At 46.0% G+C, this 26,067-nt stretch overlaps 1 protein-coding gene and 1 pseudogene across 4 annotated transcripts in view; both read left to right on the forward strand.

Moving 5' to 3' along the window:
- Nucleotides 1–1,529: 1,529 nt before the first annotated feature.
- On the forward strand, nucleotides 1,530–1,999 carry LOC103237183 (small ribosomal subunit protein uS12-like; annotated as a pseudogene).
- Nucleotides 2,000–5,227: 3,228 nt separating this feature from the next.
- The window catches only part of MATN2 (matrilin 2), a 168,349-nt gene continuing 147,509 nt past the window's right edge, over nucleotides 5,228–26,067 (forward strand). For 2 of the 4 annotated variants that reach the window (XM_073018239.1, XM_073018238.1), the window contains exons 1-2: nucleotides 5,228–5,456; nucleotides 24,636–24,803. In XM_073018239.1, the coding sequence (XP_072874340.1) occupies nucleotides 24,662–24,803 (142 nt within the window). In that variant the 5' untranslated portion in view covers nucleotides 5,228–5,456; nucleotides 24,636–24,661. The remainder of the gene's footprint in view (nucleotides 5,457–24,635; nucleotides 24,804–26,067) is intronic. The other 2 variants (XM_008001170.3, XM_073018237.1) reach the window with 1 other exon arrangement.

The raw sequence follows: 26,067 nt of genomic DNA on the forward strand, positions 1-26,067 counted from the left end.
GGAAATGATTTTTTTTTTTCCTTAAGATACTGTCTCACACTGTCATCCAGGGGAGAGTGGCATGACCACGGCTCACTGCAGCCTCAAACTCCTTGGCTTAAGTGATCCTCCCACCTCAGCCTTTCTGAGTAACTGGGATTACAGACATGCACCACTATGCAGACATAGACTCATTAATATCCTTGACAGAAGGTAGTTAGTTGAGTGTCACAAGGATGAGGCTGTCGGCTTCTAATAGCAGACCACTTTGTGCCAATTTCTAGGTTTAGGAATGAAAGCAGCAGCAATCTGTGTTGCTGAGCGATGCTTCCATAAATAGCAGGTCCATCCTCCACTTCCAAAGTGAAACCTAGTCTGCAGGTAGTTTCACTAACCTAGAAATTGGCACAAAGTGGTCTGCTATTAGAAGCCGACAGCCTCATCCTTGTGACACTCAACTAACTACCTTCTGTCAAGGATATTAATGAGTCTGTGTCTGCATGGTGGCGCATGTCTGTAATTCCAGTTACTCAGAGAGGCTGAGGTGGGAGGATCACTTAAGCCAAGGAGTTTGAGGCTGCAGTGAGCCGTGGTCATGCCACTCTCCCCTGGATGACAGTCTGCAGGTAGACAGGCAGTGTTTCAGCCTTGTCAATATCCAAGAAAAAAAATCATGTTTGTACTTACTATTGCGTATGCATTAAGGCTCCCCACTTCACTCTATTCTCTCATTCTTTAACATTATTATTATTTTTTTTTGGTAGAGATGGGGTCTTGCTGTGTTGCCCAAGCCAGGCTCACACTCCTGGGCTCAAGGGATCCTCTTGTCTCAGTTTCTCAAGTAGCTGGGACTATAGCCATGCACCACCGCGACTGCCTATTATCTCTCTTTTTTAAAATCTGAGACAGGGTCTTGCTCTGTTGCTTAGGCTGGAATCTGGATTACAGTGGTGCAATCACAGCTCACGGCAGCCTTGACCTCCCCAGCTCAAGTGATCCTCCCATCTCAGCCTCCCAAATAGCTGGGACTACAGGCACATGTCACCACATCCAGCTAATTTTTAAATTTTTGGGGGAGATGGGGTTTCACTGTGTTGCTCAGGCTGGTCTCGAACTCCTGGGCTCAAGTGATCCTCCTGCCTAGGTCTCCCAAAGGGCTGACATGACAGACATGAGCCACTGTGCCAGGCCTTACCTCATCCTTGATAGGAAGCTGCATCAGTCTGATTCCACAAAACTACAAGGCTCTAAAATCCAGGTTAAAGCCAGTAACCCAGTCCCTTCTACAGCATGGCATAGGGCAAGATCTATTAACAAGCAAAATGCCCAGTCCTTGTCCTTAGGAGCTCGTGATCCAAGTCAAGATCACATAAACACACTTGAGTCCCCTTTGAAATGAGTATTGTTTTCCTGAACAAATTTTCAACTTGCTGTAGTTTTTTCCTGATCACTTTCATCCTGTCTTTCCAAGATGGGATATGTTTATTTAGAAATGATTTCACCTGCGACAGCTGCTGCTCTCTTTTGCTCAGGCCTGTAGCACTGGCAGGATGGGCAAGTGTGGTGGACTTCATACTGCGAGGAGGCTCTGTAGTCACCAATGAGATCAGAAGTGGCATGAGACAGTACAAGGAAGCCCATTTGGGCACAGCCCTGAAGGCCAACCCTTTTGGAGGTGCTTCTCATGCAAAAGGAATTGTGCTGGAAAAAGCAGGAGTTGAAGCCAAAAAGCCAAATTCTGCCATTAGGAAGTGTGTCAGGGTCCAGTGGATCAAGGATGGCAAGAAAATCACAGCCTTTGTACTCAATGATGATTGCTTGAACTTTACTGAGGAAAACGATACAGTTGTGGTTGCTGGATTTAGTCAAAAAGGTCATGCTGTTGGTTATATTTCTGAAGTCCGCTTTCAGGTTGTCAAAGTAGCCTATGTCTTTCTTTTGGCCCTATACAAAGGCAAGAAGGAAAGACCAAGATCATAAATTTTAATGGTGAAAACACTGTAGTAATAAATTTTCATATGCCAAAAAAATAAAAAAGAAAAAAGAAATTATGCCACCTAGGACAATGGTGCCATCAGTCAGCCTGTCCTCAAAGGAACCCTCTGGACATGGCCCCAGCTGTCCATGTAGATGAGGTATCCCAAAGGGAGCACCGCCCTGCCTACAGGGTTCCCCTCCCTGGGCTGGAGTCCAAGCTCATCCACTACCTTGCAACATTCCCTTAACCCTGCAACTCCAGCTCCAACAAATTGGCAGCTGGCCGGATATGAAGATGTTTCCTTTCCTGCCCTTCTGCTTGAGGGAGACGGGGAGGAGCTCCAATAGTTTACATGGAACTCAAACACTGTCTGTCACCTAGGGAAACAGTGCACGTGAGATGACATTGCAATTTTACATGTCTCCTCATGCATTCAGTAGAGCTTTATTTTAGGTTATAGGTCTGTGAGGCAACATGTCTGTTCTTCAGTTTCCTTATACTGTACTCTGGTCCCCTTTGGATTCGACAGTCTCATTTCAATCTGCCATCTAGGCCAGATAGCTAGGTCTCAAGTAAGAAGGATTCTAAGGCAAAACAAAAAAGTTCTAATGTTTACAAAGAGCAAAGGGATGCTTATGTTTAAAGTCTATATTTGAGGCTGTTCACGAGTGTGAGGTCTGGGTCAAATGACTCCCCCGACCCAAATCCTTAGTCCTCAATAGACTCTCCGTGGAGACAGAGAACTGAGAGTTGGTCCCAAATATAGCTACTCAGGTTGTGATTAAACAGATACCAATTCCAGTTAACTCGTGAACTCTTAGGAGTTCTCAGATAATACATATCTCATTTTTGTCTGCTTACATGAGTGCCCATGTAAGAACTGAAAATCTGTGTTTTTTTTTGGGACAGGGTCTCACTCTGTCACCCAGTCTGGAGTGCAGTGGTGCGATCTCGGCTCATTGCAACTTCTGCCTCCCATGTTTAAGTGATTCTTCAGCCTCGGGCTCCCAAGTAGCTGAGATTACAGGCGTGTGCCACTACACCCAGGTAATTTTTGTATTATTATTATTATTAATTTTTATTTTTATTTTTTGAGATGGACTCAAGCTTTGTTGCCCAGGCTGGAGTGCAGTGGCATAATCTCGGCTCACTGCAACCTCTGCCTCCCAAGTTCAAGCAATTCTCCTGAGTAGCTGGGATTACAGCCTGTTGAGTAGCTGGGATTATAGGTGCCCACTACCACACCCAGCTATCTTTTGTATTTTTAGTAGAGATGGGTTTTCACCATGTTGACCAGGCTGGTCTAGAACTCCTGACCTCAAGTGATCCGTTCGCCTCAGCCTCCCAAAGTGCTGGGATTACAGGCGTGAGCCATCGCCCAGTCCCAGAACTAAAAATCTTAACCCCACACTTCTGAATAAGGTTCTCTGCACATCTAGGACATGGCAGGACCTCTAGCAGAAAAGGCAATTTTGGCCTTTTCCTAATCTATAGCCTTAATTATCAACTTGCAATTCATCCTGAAGGTAACCCAGAAATCATTTCATTGTTTGTTCTGACTTTATTTCAGGACATTGAACTTGCTTTTGCTTCATTTTTTTCTGGCAGACCTGAAGATCATCCCACAAGGTAGAACAACTCATTTGACCTATTTGACTTGGCCCCAAGTGTGCTTTGTACATAGATGAACTATTCTGAAGAATTCCAGTAGAACTCCCTGGGGGGAAAACACCCATTTTAATTGGCATACACCAGAGTCACTGGAATCAGCTACTAAATTACAATTTCCTTACAATTTGGAAGGGTTTGGGGATTGTTATTGTTTTCCTGGTAAATTACTGGATCACACTGGTGTCTTGGAATAAGGCAACACATTTTAAATTTAAGTTTCCATAAACTGTAGCTCAACTTCCCCAGTTCCTAGGGGATTTTCACTGGCCCAGACTCAGGAAGAATTTTCTTCTATGGGATCCAAGACTTCAGAGACCAAACATTTCCTGAAGACTTTCCTCTGCTTTCTGACCTCCACCTACCTCCTCCCAAAGACATAACAAAAAAAAACCATTTCTGATCAGTGCAGGCAGTCAAGAGTGCCCAGTGGGCCTAAGGTATTGGGTAAAGGGACAGGAATCCACAATTCTTTCTTGGTATTAAGGTACCATTGAGTTGCCTGATGGCTCAAGTATGTTAACCCCTTGCTTCATGGCTGGAATTTTAATTACCCCTCCTGGAGCTTTTCTGAAGAATTGATTTTGTACGTGGGATTTATTCATATTTCAGAAACCAACTCTATCATCAAATAGGAGTGACGGTTAATTACAAAACAAAGTTCACCCAAAGCACCAAATTATCAGATTGTAGCACATCCAGAAGTTTTGAAACTAGTTAATGCTGCTGTCTCTGCTGGTAGTTTGTTAAAACCTGAACTGGGTGCCCTGGTTAGTGGTTTGGGAACAGAATTTTGGTGCTTTATAGGAGATGTCCTGGTCTATTGCAGAGCCATTCACCCCAGCCTCCAGGAACTGGGGAGCTAGTAGAGTGGGGTGCCTGCCACTTTGACTGTCACTGGCCAATCCTGTCTTCTGCATCCCTCCAAGGCTCCATGGGGACATCTAAGGTGAGGTTCCTCCATTTTGCAAAGTTGAAAATATCTCTGCTCATAATTTCAAAAGTCTTGTCTGAACTAGACTTTCCCTGCTCCCTCGGGGTAGGAATTTTGTCTCCTCTCCATCCTGGCATCTTTACCTCCTCCCCCACCCCGGGGCTTGGTCCCCAGCCAGTGGACGCTCTGTTAATATGAACTGGCACTGGTGGGGTGCTCTGGGCACTGGCAAGACAGCTCTTGGCGCTTGTCATCAATTAGCCCAATTCTTACCACTTTTTTCTCCATCCCCGTCATCAGTGGGTGCATCCCGCAGATCATGACCCCAAGTTCTAGATATGATTCCTGCCGTGTCTCCTTTCCCCCAGAAGACCCCCTCCCCGAACTCCCACCCCGACAGGCCCCCAGAGCTGCCTGTATTCTGAGCCTGCGGCTCCCGACCCCTGGAGTCGGATGCCCGCCTGGGCTCAGGCACGGACAGAGAGGAGCCAGGTGGCAGCAGGAAGGGCGCGCCGCCAGAGTGCCCAGCTCCCGGGGCTGCCCGCAGGGTAGGGCCGCCCTTGCCGCCGCTCCCTCTCCGCGCCTTCCCCATCCCCAAAGAGGACACCCCTCCTTCCGCCCGGCCCGCTCCCCACCCTCGCCGCGGCACCGCCTCCCCAGCCGCCCGCCCTTGCCCAGCGCCTCCCAGGCAGCCAGCGAGCGAGGGGAGCGCTCTGGGATGGGACTTGGAGCAGGCGGCGGCGGCGGCGGAGATAGAGGCAGAGGCTGGGGCTCCGTCCTCGCCTGCCACGAGCGATTCCCGAGGAGAGCAGCGGCCCTCGGCGAGGCGAAGAGGCCGACGAGAAAGACCCGGGTGACTGCGCTCCTGCCTCGCTTCCCAGGCGCCGGCGGCTGCAGGTGAGCGCGGCGCGCTTTCCCCGGCTCTGCGCGGCCGGGCGGCCCCGAGGTGCAGGCGGACCGACCCACCGACAGACAAACCGAGCTCTGGCTGCCCGACGCGCAGGCGCCCTCCCCAGGCCCGCACTGCGGCCCCCAGCGCCCCGGGGCCCCGGCGCCTTCGACCCCTCCGAGGACAGCGGGAGAGGGAGGGAGGCGCTGCCCGACCCCTCGGCGGGAGAAGTCCCGCCACCCCGGCCGGGAGAGCTGGGCGCGCTCCCTGCGCAGGTCAAGCCGCGCCGCAGCCGCCCCGGAGTGCCCCGTGGAGGCGCTGTGGCCCTCAGCGGGGACGCCCAGACCCTGGCCACTGCGACCCGGGGAAAGGGAGACCTGTTGAGTGGGTATGCGGGGTGATTCCTATTCCACGGACAGCCGATGGCTCCCTCTTCTCTTTGGAACCTGGTATTTTCATGCCCGTGTCATCTGGATTTTGTTCTTGGGTTCTCTATGGCAGCTAAACCTCCAGCTTCCCTATATTATGGAAGAGGGAGAGAAAGGGGAAGGCATTTTGTGGTAGTTGCTAGAAACCCCAGAACAGTTTGGAGCCGTTTGGGGAGAGGACAGAGAAATGGGGACTGTCCCTGGTAGGGTGTCCAGGACTGGAGACACAGGAAGGTGCTCTCCTCAGGGACACTCGCACCCACCCTGAACGAACCCAATTGACCAAGTTTCAATTAGTCATAAGTCAGGAAGCCACAATGCATCTGCACCAAGCACACTTACAATCGGCCTTTAAGGAATGGTCGAGAGCAGAGACTCGGGTCAGCCTGCTTGGGTTTCAACCTCAGCTGTGAAGTTAGGTACCCAACTTGAAGGTAACCAACTACTGTAAGCCTCAGTTTCCTCATCTGTCTAATGAGGATGGTAATACCCACAGAGCTGTGAGGATTAAGTGAGATTTGGCGACCGGGCGCGGTGGCTCCCGCCTGTCATCCCAGCACTTTGGGAAGCCGGGGCGGGCGGATCACCTGAGGTCGGGAGTTGGAGACCAGCCTGACCAACATGGAGAAACCCTGTCTCTACTAAACATGCAAAATTAGCCAGACGTGGTGGCGCATGCCTGCAGTCCCAGCTACTCGGGAGGTTGAGGTGGGAGAATCGCTTGAACCCAGGAGGCGGAGGTTGCAGTGAGCCGAGATCGTGCCATTGCACTCCAACCTGGGCAACAAGAACTAAACTCCATCTCAAAAAAAAAAAAAAAAAAAAAAAAAAAAAAAAAAAAAAAGGATATAGCAAGTTAAGTCCTTAGAACATTTCCAGGAGCATCCTAAGATTAGGTGAGCTCAATTGCTTGTCTTTCCAGAAATAGCAAGGAGCTGTTATGAGCAGTGAATGCACCTCTTCCCCAGTTCAGAAAGAGAGGCTCTCCATGGATACGTGAGGGTAGCAGATAAGCCATGTGTATTCAGCTGGTATTGCCATGCAGGAGTCCACACCGGGGCAGTTCTCCCTGCTTGCTTCCAAAGGGACCACCTCATAAAACCATTTCAAAATACCAAGATGGGTTTATGGCCTGGAATGTTTCCTCTCAGTCCCTGAAACTGGGTGCTTAGAATCCTCTGTGCAGAACGAGATGCTTGTGGCTCTTCACCTTGCATTTTCCTGTCTGTCCACACTTTTTACTTTTATTTCTGCCAATAGAATTCAATCTCAGACCCCCAAGTTACCAGGACACTGTCTTCTATAAATCGGGGCTCTGGGGTTCCCTGTTCCCAGAGTGCAGACCCAGGCAACCCAGGGCCACCAAGGCCTGAGCTTGCTTGTCAGAGGTGTCAAAGCAGAGTCGGAATCTGAAACACCCTCAAGCAGCTGTTGTGCCCTAAGCTCTTATCAGCGAGTACCATAGGTCTTTGTTTAGCAAAAAGGTAGTTAAAAGTGTGGCCTGAGATTTAAAGAAAAGGAGAGATGTTTGCTCTTTGAAATAAGAGAGCCATTGGAGGTTCTGGAAAAAAAATTCTACAGTTTATCTAGAAACAGTTCTGACTGGCACCTACGAGAAGGCAAGGCATGAGGTGGGGAGAGGAAGAGGGGGAGTGACAGGCTTAGGCCTCAGGAAAAGCAGGTCGAAGAGGGAGTGATGGGTGTAACACTGGCCTGAGCAAGGTGTTGGGTGTGGGGCTGGACAAGCAGTGGGAGAGGTGAGTGGGGGAGGTTTAAGACCAGTCAAGTTGGCAGAGTGCCTCTAATGCTGTCCCTGGCACTCACTGCCCTCTGGTCTGTAGCACATGCAGGAGCATTGCTTCTAGGGATTCCCTGTCTTCTAGGGAAGCTATGGAGGACTCCCCTGTTTAAAGCATATGGGAAGATAACTCAGGAGGGCCAGGGAAAGAGGGAGGCTGAACATATACCAAGGGGAGAATGGGGAATGCCATTGCTATTGCTAGTGAATTGTGCCAGGGAGGTCCTTCCAAGGGACCACTTGCCACTTGGAGCTTCAACCCATGAGGTCATCCTTGAACCTTGCCATGTGGCTCGGCAGACAGCCACCACTGCCTGAAGGGAGCTCAGATGGAATGGTAGGCCTGGGCCGAATTCCAGAGGCCTGGGCTATTGTCAGTAATTGGTGGTAGTGACTATGACAGTGGCTTTGACATGGATAAGATGGAGTTGGGGTACAACCCAAAGGACACTGCTCTTGGCACCGGAAGGACGTGGGTTCCAGTTCCAGTCCCTCATACCTGCAAAGATTTTAGAAAGTTACTTAGACTCTCTGTGCCTGACATCTGTTTCTTCATCTGTAAATGAAGAATAGATTTTTTTGGGAGAATTAAATTAGTTAACATGTGTTCAATGCCTAGCTCAGAATAAATGATTGATATTTGTTAGTTATACTTACCATTATTGTCTGAGCCTCGGTTATGTCATCTGTCAAATGGGCATTATACTACGTCATAGGGTTGTTGTAAGGGTTAAATGAACTAATTAGTGTGAATTTATCCAACAGTGTGTGAAGGGTGTAAAGTACTCAAAGTGAGTCAATTGAAACGGAAAATTTCACAAAAAACCTGCATGTAAAAATCAGTGGCTGAGCAGGTGGATCAGCTAACATTTTTGGAAAGTTATTCTAAAAGTACTGTCAGAGAAACCTTCATCTACTTATGGAAAGTGGGGCTCACTGCCCATGGGGATACCCTGTAGTTATTTTATGTTGTTGTATTAGTTGCCTATTGCTGCTATAACAAATTTCACAAACATAGTGGCTTAAAACAACCCAACGTCGTTATCTTGCAGTTCTGAAGTTCAGAACTCTGAAATGGGTTTCATAGAGCTAAAATCAAGGTGTCAGCAGGGCTCTGTGGTTCCTTTTGTAGGCTCTTGGGAACATGTCTTTCATTTTCTGACTTCTAAAAGCTGACTGCATTTCTTGGCTCCTGGTTCCTTCTTCTATCCTCAAAGCCAGTAACCGCATCTTCCAACGCTCCTCTCCATCCTGACTCTCCTGTCTCCCTCTTACAAAACCACACCTAGAAAATCTGAGCTAATCAAGACAGAGTCTCACCCTATTGCCCAGGCTAGAGTGCAGTGGTGTGATCTTGGCTCACTGCAGCCTCCACCTCCCAGGTTCAAGTGTTCTCCTGCTTCAGCCTCCCAAATAGATGGGATTACAGCCATGAGCTACCATGCCTGGCTAATTTTTTTGTATTTTTAGTAGAGACAGGGTTTCACCATGTTGGCGAGTCTGGTTTCGAACTCCTAACCTTAGGTGATCTGCCCACTTTGGCCTCCCAAAGTCCTGGGATTACAAGCGTGAGCCACCACACCTGGCCCAAAGTCCCTTTTGCCATGTAAGGCAACAGTCACAGATTCTGGGGATTAGGCCATAGATATCTTTGACATATTATTCTATCTGCCAGAAATATTAGAGTATTAGATTGGGCATTATGGTAAGAAAAACTATTTAGAAAAAAGAAAGAAATATTAGAATATTAGAGAAAATGATCTAAATCAAAGAGTTTTAGCTTACTGCTGTTTAGGGCTTCTCCCTGTACCCTCCCAGTTAGGTGAGTTTGTTTCCACATCTCTTTTTTTTTTCTTTCTTTCTTTTTTTTTCCCCAAGACAGAGTTTCTCTGTGTTGCTCAGGCTGGAGAGCAGTGGCACAATCCTGCTCACTGCAACCTCTGCCTCCCAGGTTCAAGCGATCCTCCTACCTCAGCCTCCCAAGTTGCAACACCATGTCTGGCTAATTTTTGTATGTTTAGTAGAGGCAGGGTTTCACCACATTGGCCAGACTGGTCTCAAACTCCTGACTTCATGATCCACCTGACGCAGCCTCCCAAAGTGCTGAGATTGCAGGTATGAGCCATCACGCCCGGCTGTTTTCACATGTCTTAAAGACCAAAAGCTCAAGACCAGAGCTGTGGATCAAATCTCCATTTGTCAGCCCAGGGCTTCTTGAAACTCAGTTCAGAAGTGGCTCCTTCCTGTCCTTTTTGGGCTTTCTTCCTCCCCTTAAGTAACCCTCACATTTGTTTCTTTTCTCGGTTTTTTTTTTTTAACTTTTTTTAATAGACACAGGGTCTCGCCATGTTGTCCAGGCTGGTCTTGAACTCCTGAGCTCAAGTGATCCTCTTGCCTCCGTCTCTCAAACTGCTGAGATTACAGGCGTAAGCCACCACACCTGGCCAGTAACCCTCCACTTTGGCCCTTAGAACAGTCTCTGTTTCTCCATCAACAGTATTTGTCGACTTTTCTAGCTGCTTCTCCTCCTCCATTTCTACTGAAATAGAAAAAATGCCCCCACGTCCAGAGCAAGATCTCTGTGAAGCAAATCACTCTAGTGACGTTTGACCTCCTGAAATTCCCAGACGGTGTCTGTACTAGTTTCCTATTGCTGCTGTAACAAGTTAGCACAAACTTAGTGACCTAAAACACAGATTTATTATCTTACAGTTCTGGAGGCCACAATTCTATAATGGTTCTCATGGGGCTAGAAATCCAGGTGTCAGCAGGGAGAATTTGTTCCCCTGCCTTTTCCAACTTCCAGAGGCTGCACATATTGCTTAGTTTGCTTCCATCTTCAGAGCCAGCAATGTCAGGCTGCATCTTTCTCTCACTGCCACCCTTCAGATCTCTCTTCTGCTTTCTTCTTCTTATCCTTTTTTTTTTTTTTTTTTTTTTTTGAGACAAGGTTTGCTCTATCACCCAGGCTGTCGTGCAGTGGTGCAGTCACGGCTCAATGAAGCCTCAGTCTCCTGGGTTTCAGTGACCCTCTCACTTAGGCTCCCAAGTAGCTGGGACTACAAGGATGTGCCACCATGTCTGGCTAGATTTTTTTTTTTTTTAATTTTCATTTTTTGTAGAGACAGGGTCTTTCTATCTTGCCCAGGCTGATCTTCAACTCCTGGGCTCAAGCAATCCTCCTGCCTTGATTTCCCAAAGTGCTGGGATTATAGGCATGAGTCATCATGCTCTGACCTCTTCTACTTTTTTTTTTGAAACAGAGTCTTGCTCTGTTGCCCAGGCTAGAGTGCAGTGGTGCGATCTCGGCTACTGCAACCTCTGCCTCCTGGGTTCAAGCGATTCTCCTGCCTCAGCCTCCTGAGTAGCTGGGATTACAGGCGCGAGCCACCCTGCCTGGCTAATTTTTGTATTTTTAGAAGAGATGGGGTTTCACCATGTTAATCAGGCTGGTCTCAAACTTTTGACCTTGTGATCTGCCCACCTCGGCCTCCCAAAGTGCTGGGATTACAGGCGTGAGCCACCGCGCCTGGCCCCTCTTCTACTTTTGAGGACACTTGTGATTACATTGGCCCACCTAGATAATCCAGGATCATCTCCTCTTTTTTAAGGTCATCTGATTAGCAACCTCAATTCCCTTTGCCATCTAACATCACATATTCGCAGCTTCTGGGAATTATGATGTAGACATCTTTGGAGGGCAATTATTCTGCCTACCACAGGACCTGAGAAGGAGTTCCAAATAGTGACTGCCTGGGCTGCCTCATTCTTAATAACCACCCCCTTCCAGAATGTGCACATATATGCACAATGGCCCACTCAAGAGAGAACACCTGTTAAACTCTTCAAAATTTCTGCTACAGCTCTCAGGTCTCTCAGTTCCTGTGTTGGTGGAAGGACCTGAGGGCAATAGAGCCTGGAACTGCACACTTTATTTGTTAAGTTAGTTTTTTTCTTTTAAATCAGAGGAACATATAAAAAGGTGCACAAATCATAAGGGAAATCTCAGTGGAGTTTTACAAGTGAGCCCTCTCCACTGCCTTGTAACTGCCCCCAAGATCTGCAGCCATAGCCCCCTTTGAACCCCAAATACATTATCATCTTCCCCTAAGGCAACTACTATTTTACCTTCTATCACCATAGGTAAATTTATCTTGCTTTATCTTTTATTTTTATTTTGCTCTCTGGACCTGTGTAGAGTATTTGCCTGTTTTTTAAGCAAACTTTTCTTTTTTTCTTTTGAGACATGGTCTGACTGTTGCCCAGGCTGGAGTGCAGTGGCATGATCCTAGCTCACTGAAACCTCTGCCTCTTGGCTCTAGCCAACCTCCCACCTCAGCCTCCCAAGTAGCTGAGACTACAGGCATGTGCCACCACGCTTGGCTAATTATTGTATTTTTTTTTTTTTTTTTTGAGATGGAGTTTCGCTCTTGTTGCCCAGGCTGGAGTACAATGGCGCAATCTCGGCTCACTGCAACCTCTGCCTCCCAGGTTCAAGTGATTCTCCTGCCTCAGCCTCCCAAGTAGCTGGGATTACAGGCATGCACCACCACGCCCAGCTAATTTTGTATTTTTAGTAGAGATGGGATTTCTCCATGTTGGTCAGGCTGGTCTCGAACTCCCGACCTCAGGTGATCTGCCTGCCTCGGCCTCCCAAAGTGCTGGGATTACAAGCATGAGCCACCACGCCTGAACAATTTATGTATTTTTTGTAGAGACAGGGTCTCACTGTATTGTCCAGGCTGGTCTCGAACTCCTGAGCTCAAGCAATCTGCTCACCTTGGCCTCTCAAAGTGCTAGCATTACAGGCTTAAGCCACTGCGCCTGGCCTACAAACTTCTTATTGAAGTATACATACAAAAAAGTACACTAATCAAGGATGCAACTGGATTAATTTTCATGCCATAAACCCATGTGTAACCAGCATTGTGATCAATAGAACACTGCCAGCAACCAGAATCCCCCCTCAGGCTCTTTCTGTGCACTAACAAACCAAGTATAACCAAAATCCCGATTCCTATGATTGTAGATATATTTTATCCATTTTTGAATGTTATTTTGTTCAATATTATATTTGTAAATTTCTCATGTTATCATATGCCATAATTAATTATTTTTTATTGCTGTGTAATATCCCATTGTATCGCCACACCACAGTTTTTCTGTGCTATTGTACAGGGCTATTGAGATTGTTTCCATTCACACTTCTCCTTTTTTTTTTTTGAGATAAGGTCTCTCTCTGTCACCCAGGCTGAAGCACGGTGGCGTGATCATAGTTCGCTGCAGCCTCAACCTCCTGGGGCCCAAGCAATCCTCCCACCTCAGCCTCCCGAGTAGCTGGGACTATAAGTGTGTACCACCATGCTCAGCTAATTAAAAAAAATTTTTTTTTTCTGGGCCGGGCACGGTGGCTGATGCCTGTAATCCCAGCACTTTGGGAGGCCAAGGCAGGCAGATCACCTGAGGTTGGGAGTTCAAGACCAACCTGACCAAGATGGAGAAACCCCATCTCTACTAAAAATACAATATTAGCCGGGTGTGGTGGCGCATGCCTGTAATCCCAGCTACTCTGGAGGCTGAGGCAGGAGAATCGCTTGAACCTGGAAGGTGGAGGTTACGGTGAGCTGAGATTGCACCATTGCATTCCAGCCTGAGCAATAAGAGCGAAACTGAGTCTCAAAAAAAAAAAATTCTTTTTTTTGTAGAGACGAAGTCTCACTTTATTGCCTAGACTGGTTTCAAATTCCTGCGCTCAAGTGATCCTCCCACCTCAGCCTCCCAAAGTGCTGGGATTATAGGCATGAGCTTCTGCTCCTGGCCTACACTTCATTTTGAAAGAGAGTGATTACCTACCCATATCTCAATTGTCATAAATGCAATTCAACCTGCAGAAATTCAGGAAGGGAAGATTGTATTTAGCACTGGTGCAAATGCGTTCATTAGGAGAGACTTAAAAACAGTCTACTGGTTAGGATTACGTTCAGCTGCAAGTTACAGAAAAAATGAAATGACAGTGGGTTAAAGAAAGAAGTTTATTTCTGTGTTGTGTTCAAGAAGTCTGGAGACAGTGAGTGTCCAAACTGTGTGTGGGGTAAGGCCCCATGACCTGTGCCTGGTTGCTGTTAGCATGCATAGCTTCCATTTCCATGCAGTCTCACCCAGGATTTCGGGATGACTGCTGAGTACTAAACCAAAAAAAAACCAAAAAGAACAAAAAAAAAAAACTGATGTTAGAGAGGCAGGTAAGGCATTTGAAAACATTGTTTTATGGAACATTTATAAAATGAAAAAAGCAGTTTTTCTAAATTAACATGTTATTTTATAACAAAATGTTTTAAATATGTTTTTTGACTAAATTGATATATTATTATAAGTAGATACTTGATATTTCATCTGTATCCTTTAAAGTATTCAAGTTGACCAAGAAATTGTATGTGGGGTCTTCCAATCAGGAAAAATAGGAGCCAGGCACAGTGCCTCACACCTGTAATCCCACCACTTGGGGAGGCCAAAGCTGGAGGATCATTGAGCCCAGGAGCTCGCCACCAGCTGGAAAACATGGCAAAACCCCATCTCTGCAAAAAATACAAAAATGTGGTGGTACTGGTGTAGTCTCAGTTACTGGGGAGGCTGAGGCAGGAGGATCGCTTGAGCCTGGGAGGTCAAGGCTATAATGAGCCATTATTGTGCAACTGCACTCCAACCTGGGCATGCAAGACTCTGTCTTAAAAAAAAAAAAGAAGTCCGGGCATGGTGGCTCACGCCTGTAATCCCAAAACTTTGGGAGAGCAAGGCGGGTGGATCACCTGAGGTCAGGAGTTCAAGACCAACCTGGCCAACATGGTGAAACCCCATCTTTACTAAAAATACAAAAAATTAGCTGAGTATGGTGGCAGTTGCCTGTAATCCCAGCTACTCAGGAGGTTGAGGCAGGAGAATCACTTGAATCCAAGAGATGGTGGTTGCAGTGAGCCGAGATTACGCCACTGCACTCTAGCCTGGGCAACAAGAGCGAAACTCCATTTCAAAAAAAAAAAAAAGAAGAAGAAGAAGAAGGAAGACATTATCCTCCTATTACAGTCCCCTACATTCAGGCAAACATAGTATGTAGAGGAAGACATGGGCTTGACTTCGGTACTTTTTGGATGCAGAACCAGGGCCATTTTGCTCAACTAATATTTTGTTAATTAATGAAAGATCAATACATATGTTTGTTCAAATTAATAATTTTTTAAAAAAATTATTCACACAATTTGGTACCTAGCACAAGGAGCAAACAGAGGTGACAAGGTGTGTGCTGCATCAGACAACAAACCCATTGTCAGGGGTCTGTGAAGCAATCAGTTCTCATTAGAAAAACGAGAGAATATTTTACAGCATGAGTGACATGTGAGCTGAGGCTTGAGGACTGAATGCAATTTCAATGAATGGAGAATGTAGACATTTCAGGGCAAGGGACGGTATGGATGGAGGTGCCCCACCATGACAAGAGTCTGAGTTCTTCAAGCCCTAATGGGGAGGCTGGGGTGGATGTAGGGGGCTGTCATGGTCCAAGAGGTGGGCAGTGGTCAGTCAAGGAGGGCCTTGAATGTTAACATTGCACAGTGAGGCCACAGGCCGATTCAGAACAACAAAGGAAGGGCCAGTAGGTGAGGGACCCAAGGCACGGAGGGCAGTTCTGAGGCTCCTGGGAGTCTGATTGAGAAAGGGTGAGGGTAGAACGTTCGCTGCAGCAGTGGGAACCGTCAGGAGGCCTGGACAGGGGAGCCGTACAGAGGCGGGAACACCAGAATTTATCCATTTACAAATGTGTTGAGGATGCAGAGGACACGTGGAGGCTGGCTCCAAGTTTCTGGTCTGGATGGCTGGGCGGATGTGGTTAGCAAGACCATGAAAGGATTTGAGGAAAAGATGACTTTGTGTCTGGACAGGCTGAATTGGCAAGCAGGCCTGCACCACTGGGTGGAAGTTACAGACAGCATCAGGTCAACATCGTGGAGAACTGAGGTCTGACATTTAGAGCTGCCTGAAGATCGTGGATGGCCTTGAGTCCTAACCAGGTGTCTTCCCATTTGCCAGGGATTCCAGGATTAGGCGGAAGACAGGAAGGTACACCTGAGATTCACGCAGCTCTAGTATTGTATGATTCTCTGTGAACGTAGAACAGTTGGTGTGCATACCTGGTATGCTGACAGAGAGATCTTGGGCAAAACTATTGAGCCTGATGTCTAAGAATTTATTATTAGAAAAATCTTTCTTTCTTTTTTTTTTGAGACCAAGTTTCGCATTGTCACCCAGGCTGGAGTGCAGTGGCACCATCTCAGCTCACTGCAACCTCCACCTCCTGCATTCAAACGATTCTCCTGCCTCGGCCTCCCAAGTAGCTGGAGTTACAGGTGTGCACCATCATGCCCGGGTTATTTTTATATTTTTAGTAGAGATGGTGGAACAGGAATTAAAAGAAATTAAAGAATGTGTAAGCAGAAACTCAGTTGTATACAAGAAAAGTCAATTCCCCCTGAGAAAGAGAAAGAGCCGGAGTCCTTTAAAAATTAACTGCCTGTTTTTCTGTGGCGAGTGAGCCTTATCTCTCCTCCTTTCCCAGGCGTTGTGAAGACCCTGTTTCTCTAGCTGTGCAGCTGCAAGGTCACTAGACAGATAAACTCAAATCGTAAAACATGTTTTTCCTTGGAAAGTAAGAAATGATGTAATGCATGTCTCTCAATTAATTGAACAATTGTCTTTGTTTCTTGCTCCTGTAATATGCTTCCTCCTGAACAGATCTCCCCCCACCCCATGAAATGCTTAAAAAGTAACTTAACTCTTTGTTCAGGGCTCAGTCCTTTGGATGTTAATCTGACTGGGCCAGTGCACTTACATAATAAATATCCTCCTCAACCCCATTGGTCTCTCTGATTCCTTAAAAAATCCCGCTACAATGGGATTTCAGCACATTGTCCAGGCTGGTCTCGAACTTCTGGCCTCAAGTGATCCATCCTCCTTGGCCTCCCAAAGTGCTGGGATTATAGGCGTGAACCACCACACCCGGCCTGAAAATCTTATTCTTAACAGTAGACTGACTGCCTGAGAGGGGCCAGGGTACAATCTTGTCTCTGCCAGTTAACGAGCTCTGAGGCCTCAGAGCGGTCTTTCCACCTGTAATCTTAGTGTTCCATCCGTCAAGTTTGGAACTCATCCACCTCACAGAATGACTGTGGAGATCAAATGAGAGGATACTGTGCAAAATGCCCAGTTCGCTGGCCAGCCCATCCAGACACTTAATAAATATTAGTGTCCTGTCCCCTTTCTCTTTTTGTCTGGAGGTGGGGTTGCCACTGGAGGGGGGATCTTGCCACCTTCTTCAGGATAGCAGGATCTTGCCAATGGTCTGGTTTAGATGAAGAAACTTGGCTCCCAGGCCATGCCTCTTATTTTATGGATGACTAGTTAAAGCCCAGAGAGCTGTTACCTAGGTGAGGTCACGCAGGTGTATAGAACCAGGCCTCTCGTCTCAAGGACCACAGCGTACAGTTCCGGCTCTGGAGGGAATTCTACTCGCCTGTCGATTTACTTGCAACAATGATGCTTAGAAGAACCTGTAGCTAAGACAGAATAATCTCCTTCTCTCTCTCTTCCCCCACCCCCTTGGTAAAGTTAAATGAAAAGACCCATTGTCCCATGGAGAAGAGAAAAATTGCTAAAACAAAAGTCAAAGCTGTTGTATTATTTTAAAATATTCTTTCCATGTTCCCAAATGGAATCTGTTCCATGGAATCTGTTCAGATTGAATTGACCTCTATTTCTCAGCACAGCAGTTCTTCTCAGATGCCCATATATGAAAGGAACTGTTCTCAAACACCATTCCATTTTCCAGTTAGAAATGGGTCCTGATATTCAAATGCTGACAGCTGTAAATGCCAAACTGAGAAACAACCATTGAGATGGATATATGCACTGACTTATTTTTTGTTTGTTTGTTTCACTGCCATTGCAGTTTTTAGGAAAAAATCTATCTCGTCTGGTATTGATATTGCCACACTGATTTTATTTTGGCATCTATATAGTATCCTTTTCCCATTCCTTTATTATTTATCTTTTTTTTTTTTTTTTTTTTTTTTGAGACAGAGTCTCACTCTGTTGTCCAGGCTGGAGTGCAATGGTGTGATCTTGGGCTCACTGCAAGCTCCGTTTCCCAGGTTCAAGCAATTCTCCTGCCTCAGCCTCCTGAGTAGCTGGGATTACAGGCATGTGCCACCATGCCTGGCTAATTTTTTTGTATTTTTAGTAGAGACTGGGTTTCACAATGTTGGCCAGGCTGGTCTCAAACTTCTGACCTCAGGTGATCTGCCCGCCTCGGCTTCCCAAAGTGCTGGGATTACAGGTGTAAGCCACTGTGCCCGACCCTTATTATTTATCTTTTTTACAAGCCCACAGCTAACATCATAATTCCCTTTTTAAATTTATTATGTTTAATTTACTTTATTTAAAAATATTTTATATTAAAAATATTTCTACTTAAAGGAACTTTAGAAAATTTCATGTTAGTTTTCAAGTCACTGTAAGATTTTCTTTCTATTTTTCTTTTTTTTTTTGAGGCAGGGTCTTGCTCTGTCACCCAGGCTGGAGTGCATTGGCGGTGATCATGGCTCACTGCAGCTTCGACCTCCTGGGCTCAAGTGATTCTCCCACCTCAGCCCCGCCCCCGAGTAGCTGTTCTAAGTTTTCTTCCTTTGTGCCACCATGCCTGGCTAATTTTTGTATGTTTTGTAGCAATGGGATTTCGCCATGTTGCCCAGGCTGGTCTCTAACTCCTGGGCTCAAGCGATCTGCTCACCTTGACTTACTAAAGTTCTGGGATTCCAAGTGTGCACCACAGTGCTGAGCCGAGGTTCCAGTTTCTTCACATCCTCACCAACACTTGGTTATGTCAGTCTTTTAAAAATTGTTTTTTAATTTTTTCTTTTTTTCTTTTTCTTTTTTTTTTTTTTTGAGACGGAGTCTCGCTCTGTCGCCCAGGCTGGAGTGCAGTGGCCGGATCTCAGCTCACTGCAAGCTCCGCCTCCCGGGTTTACGCCATTCTCCTGCCTCAGCCTCCCGAGTAGCTGGGACTACAGGCGCCCGCCACCTCGCCCGGCTAGTTTTTTGTATTTTTTAGTAGAGACGGGGTTTCACTGGGTTAGCCAGGATGGTCTCGATCTCCTGACCTCGTGATCCACCCGTCTCGGCCTCCCAAAGTGCTGGGATTACAGGCTTGAGCCACCGCGCCCGGCGTTTTTTAATTTTTTCATATTCCCAGGTCATATTATACTCTTTTCAATTCCAGCTTATATTATGCTCTTTTCAATTTTATCTATTCTAGTAGATTTGTTGTGGCATCTTATTGTGCTTTTAATTTGTATTTTTCTAATGACTAACGTGGTTGAACATGTTTTCATATGTTTGTTTTTCGTCCATGTATCTTCTTTGGTGATGTGACTATTCAAATCTTTTGCACATTCTGAAGTGGGTTGTTTATCCTCTTCTAATTGAGTGATAAGAGTTTATATAGTCCCGGCCAGGCACTGTGGCTCACGCCTGTAATCCTAGCACTCTGGGAGGCCATGGCAGGCAGATCATCTGACATCAGGAGTTCGAGACTGGCCTGGCCAATAGAGTGAAACCCCATCTCTACTAAAAATACAAAAATTAGCCAGGTGTGGTGGGACATACCTGTAGTCCCAGCTACTCGGGAGGCTGAGGCAGGAGAATCACCTGAACCCAGGAGGCAGAGGTTGCAGTGAGCCAAGATCACGCCATTGCACTCCAGCCTGGGTGACAGAGTGAGACTCTGTCTCAGAAAAAAAAAAAAAGAGTTTATATAGTCTGGATAGAAATAATCGATCAGAAACATATTTACAAACATTTTCTACTAGTCTGTGACTTATCATGCCATTGCATTTTGTTTGTTTGTTTTGAGACGGAGTCTCATTCTGTTGCCCAGGCTGGAATACAGTGGTGTAATTATGGCTCACTGTAGCCTCGACCTCTCGGGCTCAAGCAATCCTCCAGTTTCAGCCTCCCAAGTAGCTGGGACTGCAGGTGCGTGCCACCCTCCCCAGCTAATTTTTTTTTTTTTTTAAGACGGGGTCTCACTCTGTCCCCAGGCTGGAGTGCAGTGGCACAATCGCGGCTCACTGCAAGCTCCACCTCCCGGGTTCACGCCATTCTCCTGCCTCAGCCTCCCGAGTAGCTGGGACTACAGGCGCCCGCCACCACTCCTGGCTAATTTTTTTGTATTTTTAGTAGAGACGGGGTTTCACTGTGTTAGCCAGGATGGTCTCCATCTCCTGACCTCGCACCTCAGCCTCCCAAAGTGCTGGGATTGAGCCACCATGAGACACCACGCCCAGCCTAATTTTTGTATTTTTTGTAGAGACAAGGTTTTGCCATGTTGCCTTGCCTTAGCCTCCCAAAGTGCTGGGATTACAGGAGTGAGCCACTGCACCCGGCCTTTTGCCATTGCATTTTGATAAAAAGAATGTTTTAAATATTTTTAGATACTAATGTGTATTTAACAGTTATGGATTTGTATGTCATTATTAGGATAATATACATAAGTAAGCATAAAATCTGTCTAATATACATTAAGTGGCTTAATATGACAAAATTAGAAGTGTATACTTTCTTTTTCTTTTCTTTTCTTTTTTTTTTTTGAGATAGAGTTTTGCTTTTGCTCTTATTGCCCAGGCTGGAGTGCAATGGCATGATCTTGGCTCATTGCAGCCTTCACCTTCCAGGTTTAATCAATTATCCTGCCTCAGCCTCCCACGTAGCTGGGATTACAGGCATGCACCACCATGCCCAGCTAATTTTATATTTTTAGTAGAGACGGGGTTTCTCCATGTTGATCAGGCTGGTCTCGAACTTCTGACCTCAGGTGATCCACCCACCTTAGCCTCCAAAGTGCTGGGATTACAGGTGTGAGCCACCGCACCCAGTCAACAGTGTATACTATTGATTGGTGTGATTACAGAATAATACCAATAATAATAATAACAGCAACAACAGGCCAAGTGTGGTGGCTCATGCCTGTAATCCTAGCACTTTGGGAGTCTGAGGTGAGTGAGGAGTTCAAGACCAGCCTGGGCAACATGATGAAACCCCACATCTACTAAAATACAAAGAATTAGCTGGGCATGGTGTGGCACACCTATAGTCCCAGCTACTGGGGAGGCTGAGGCATGAGAATTTCTTGAACCCGGGAGGCGGAGGTTGCAGTGAGCCAAGATCACACCACTGCACTTCAGCCTGGGCGACAGCGAGACTCTGTCTCCAAATAGTAACAACAACAACAACAACAACGACAACAAATAGCTAACACTTATTCAGCACTTCCTATGTGCCAGACAGTGTTTGAAGTGCTTTAAATATATCTACATATGAACTGATTTATTCTATATAACAATTAGGTCTACTGTTATCTCCATTTTAAAGATGAGGAAACTGAGGTCAAGAGAGGGTAAGTAACCTGCTCAGGGTTAGACAGCTAGCATTATTTTGCTTTGTTTATTTTTAACTGCTCACTCTTCACCTATCTTCAGTGCCTTTTGGTTAGCAATGGTGACTTGGAAATACAAACATTTCTTGAAATCCACATTAAACCCAAACCACATGCAATGATGTTTGTTTTTTGGAAATGATCACACACCACATCATATTCCAAGTGTTTGATTTGAGTGCAAATGCCTCAGAGTGGAAGTGGGCCTTGAGAGCATGTTGTATACATTTTGAAACAAATAAGCCTGGACTTTTTATCTGTTCAGTTTGGAGAAAGGGGAATAGTAATAAAATAATAAATCACATATAAATGATGAAACGCACTGAATAGTGTTTTATAAAATAAGGTGAGGGCATGTGGCACACCTGTAGTCCCAGCTACTCGGGAGGCTTGGGTGGGAGGACCACTGGAGTTCAGGAGTTCAAAGAGGCAGTGAGTTATTGTGCCACTGCACTCCAGCCTAGATGACAAAGTGAGACCCTGTCCTCCCACCCCTAACAAAAGCCCTGAGATGATAAATAGCAAGGCAGCTTGAAAGTAAATAGTAAGTTTAGGATTTGAGAAAGAGGCAAGATGTTCTAAGTTTTCTTCCTTTGTTTAGAAGGAATCTCAGAGTTAAAGCTATGAAAAGGGACCAATCTAATTAGTAAAGAGTTTAAATAGGCTGGGTGTGTTGGCTCACACCTGTAGTCCCAGCTACTTGGGAGGCTGAAGTGGGGGGATCGCTCAAGCCTGGGAGGTTGAGGCTGCCATGAGCCATGATCACATCACTGCATTCTAGCCTGGGTGAGAGAGTGAGACCGTGTCTCAAAAAAATAGTTTAAATGGTTTAAAAAGGGCTGGGCGCGGTGGCTCACGCCTACAATCCCAGCACTTTGGGAGGCCGAGGTGGGCGGATCACAAGGTCAGGAGATCGAGACCATCCTGGCTAACATGGTGAAACCCCGTCTCTACTAAAAATAAAAAAAATGAGCCGGGCGTGGTGGTGGGCGCCTGTAGTCCCAGCTACTCGGGAGGCTGAGGCAGGAGAATGGCGTGAACCCGGGAGGCGAAGCTTGCAGTGAGCCATGATCGCGCCACTACACTCCAGCCTGGGCGACAGTGTGAGACCCCGTCTCAAAAAAAAGGAAAAAAAAAAATGATTTAAAAAGGGGAGTATGGAGAGTAGTTATTTGTAGTGAGCTAGTGCTGGGGTCCCCAACCCCCGCCAGAATCGGTCCGTGGTCTCTTAGGAACCAGGCTGCACAGCAGGAGGTGCGCAGTGGGCGAGCTCAGCTTCACCTGTATTTACAGCCGGTCCCCATCGCCTGCGTTACCGCCTGAGCTCTGCCTCCTGTCAGATCACCAGCACCATTAAATCCATTAGATTCTTTTTTAAAAAAATTGCTGCTGCACAAATTAAGGCATTAGATTCTCATAGGAACATGAACCCTATTGTGAACTGCACACTCCTTATGAGAATCTAATGCCCGATAATCTGTCACTGTCTCCTGTCACCCCCAGATGAGATCATCTAGTTGCAGGAAAACAAGCTCAGGGCTCCTACTGATTCCTACATTATGTTGAGCTGTATAATTATTTCATTACATATTGCAATGTAATAATAATAGAAATAAAGTGCACAATAAATGTAATGCACTTGAATCATCCCAAAATCATCTCCCCGACTGGGTCTGTGGAAAAATTGTCTTCCATGAAATCAGTCCCTGGTGCCAAAAAGGTTGGGGACCACTGAGCTAGTGGGTTCTGGAACTTCACCTCTTATGAGCAATGTTACTTTGGGCAAGTTACTTAACTTCTCTGAGTTACTCTATGAATTAAATCACTTAATACGTTGAAGGCACTTGGCCCAGTGGCTGGCACATAGGAGATGCTGAATAAACATTCACTATTTTAAATATAATCTTAAGGCATAGTAAAATTATATTAAAAATAGTGAGCTAGTTCAACACAGCAAGTGTGAAAAACTGGACTCTGAAGGTTGACAGGCCCGGGTCCATTCCCAGGTCAATTTCTGGAAGCAATTTGCTGAACAAACAGTTTGCTGAAATAGCGAGGTTTTTTTTTTTTTTTTTTTTAAGTTTTGAAACATGGTCCCTGCCTCACCCCTGCCCTGTCCCTGCCTCTGACAAGGAAAGAACTATGGCTTTTTGTGACTTGATTTCTGGGGGTTTTCCTTTCAGTTTTCTACTTATCAATGCATTGGAAAATTGACCTGCTAGTCCTGGGTTTGAATTTGTTTTACTCTTTTTTTTTTGAGAAAGAGTCTTGCTCTGTCACCCAGGCTGGAGTATAGTGGTGCAATCTCTGCTTACTGCAGTCTCTGCCTCCTGGGTTCAAGCGATTCTTGTGCCTCAGCCTCCTAAGTAGCTGGGACTGCAGGCGCGAGCCACCATACCTGGCTAATTTTTGTATTTTTAGTAGAGACTGAGTTTCGCCATGTTGGCCAGGCTGGTCTCAAACTCTTGGCCTCAAGTGATCTGCCCACCTCAGCCTCCCAAAGTGCTGGGATTACAGGTGTGAGTCACTACATCTGGACTTTTTTTACTTTTTAAATGAGTTAAAAAAATATTTTTTTGTAGAAATGGGGCCTTGCTATGTGGACCAGGCTGGTTTCAAACTTCTGGCATCAAGCAATCCTTCTTTCTAGGCCTCCCAAAGCACTAGGATTACAGATATGAGCCATGGCACCCAGCCTTGACCCTGGGTTTGAATTCTGGCTCTGACACTTGCTAACTGTGTGTGACCTTGGGCAGGCCACTGACCCTTCCTGAGCCTTATGGGAATGTGGGAATAATATTAGGTAATTGAGCAAGTTAATATAGGTAAGGAATTTATAATAGGGATTGGCACATGACCTCAGTCTAGTACCAGAGTCAAAGCCCATAACCATTGTGCCAACACTCTCATAATAAATGTATGTGGGAGACAGGGAGACAGGGAGGCTGGCTATGTGATACTACTTTCTGTCAACTACACATTAATTTTATATGTATAATTTATATAAACTAATTGGTGCCATCTACTATTATTAGACTGAACGAATATTGTTACTTGGAACTCTCAGATATATAATAGTTTTTTTTTGTTCAAATCCAAAATGTAAAATGTGACTATGAGTAATTGATAATGAACTTAGCTGATAAGAAACTTCAGGATAGATTTTTCTCAAGTTTTCCATTCAGTCTTACAGTGATTACAGTGATGAAAAATTCCAACTATGCATGCCCTGCTCAGAGTGTCCAAGAAGAGCCTACCAATGGGGGCTACTTAAGCTCTCAAAGACCGAACACACAAACAGCATTTTGAGTACAAGCGGCCTGTTTGAACTCTGAAAAGGCGGGGCGGCAGGCCTGCCGCTCCTGGAGTTCAGGGAGACCCAGAAATCTCACCCTGCCGCCTTCCCGTGTTGTGTTTGTCACAGCCTTGCCCCTCTTGCTTGTCTTGAAAATGGAAAAGATGCTCGCAGGCTGCTTCCTGCTGTTCCTGGGACAGATCCTCCTCCTCCCCGCCGAGGCCAGGGAGCGGTCACGTGGGAGGTCCATCTCTAGAGGCAGACACGCTCGGACCCACCCGCAGACGGCCCTTCTGGGTGAGTGACGGTGCCCACCCCCAAAAGTGGGCAGGTGGGGGTGGTTCGGGGAGGGCTCAGGGACAGGGATTGGTGACTGTTTGGGAAGCTCTCCTTTCCCTGGGTCCTCGTTGGATGTGCTGGGCCTGGGGTCCTCACCGGTGGTGAATGCATCTGGAGTTGAGGACATGGTTGCACACGAGTTTTCAGAATAAACTTTCCTTTGAAGCCTTTAATTGAATCTGAAGCTCATGGCTTTTCTCCAATATTCGGGGCAAGATTTCTCATCTGAAATGTCCTTGTTGTTGGACCTATCTGGGCAAAGGTGTTATGAAAATTGTGTATTGGGTTTGCCCAGCTAGATCTGTTAATAATGCTTCCCTGTGTGGCAGCAGGGAAGAAAGAGCTGGCCCAGAAGAGAGGCGGGGACATTGTGAGCTGAATCGAGGTATTAGGAATGGAAAATGCCAGGGGTCTATTCATCTGATCCAGTGAACATGTTTCCTAGAGAAAGAAAATGTCATGAAAACATACAGAAAACGTATGAATCAGCTGATTCTAAACAAGGGCCTTAGTAAGCCTGGCTTGTGGAGGTTATAGGAAGGTTGGGTAGTGCCAAGAGAATGAGTTTTGGCATTGACCTGGGTTCAAGTCTTGCCTCTGCTACTTTCCAGATGTCATATAACCTCCCTGAGGCTATAGATGTGATACAACGTAGGTGATATAACCTCCCTGAGGCTCAGTTTTATCATCTGTAAAATGGAAATGTGAATGCCAACCTTGGAACATTTCTGTGAGGAATAAATGAGGTAACACCCATAAATTCTAGGTACGCAGTAAGTAAAAGCTTTACCACAATTATCATTCTAATAAGTTCTTTGAAACTGTATTTGACATTTGTATCTTGTTGGCCACTCGAAGCTGACCCCTTACAAAGGCTGCTAAGAGAACTGCCCAACGACCTGGTAGCCTCAGCAGCATCTGAAATTACAATCAGGGACCACAGGGACCTGAAGAGCCCTGTTTTCAGAGGTCAGAATCTTTATTGATGTTAACTAAATGAGGACCCCAGTGATAGATCTTCCAGGTTCTTGAAAGTCCTTGTTTCCATAGTGATGTAAACAAGACTTTTGCAAATGTGAAAATGAGTGGGAAGTGTTTAATATGTTAATTGAAACGTTTTGAAAAACAAATTCCAAGATGATTAACAACATCTCTCTCTCTCTTTCTCTCTCTCTCTCTATATATATATATATAAAAAGCTGACGATGCACACAATCTCAGC

This window comes from Chlorocebus sabaeus, chromosome 8 (assembly GCF_047675955.1).
Source record: "Chlorocebus sabaeus isolate Y175 chromosome 8, mChlSab1.0.hap1, whole genome shotgun sequence".
Classification (NCBI taxonomy): Eukaryota; Metazoa; Chordata; class Mammalia; order Primates; family Cercopithecidae; genus Chlorocebus; species Chlorocebus sabaeus.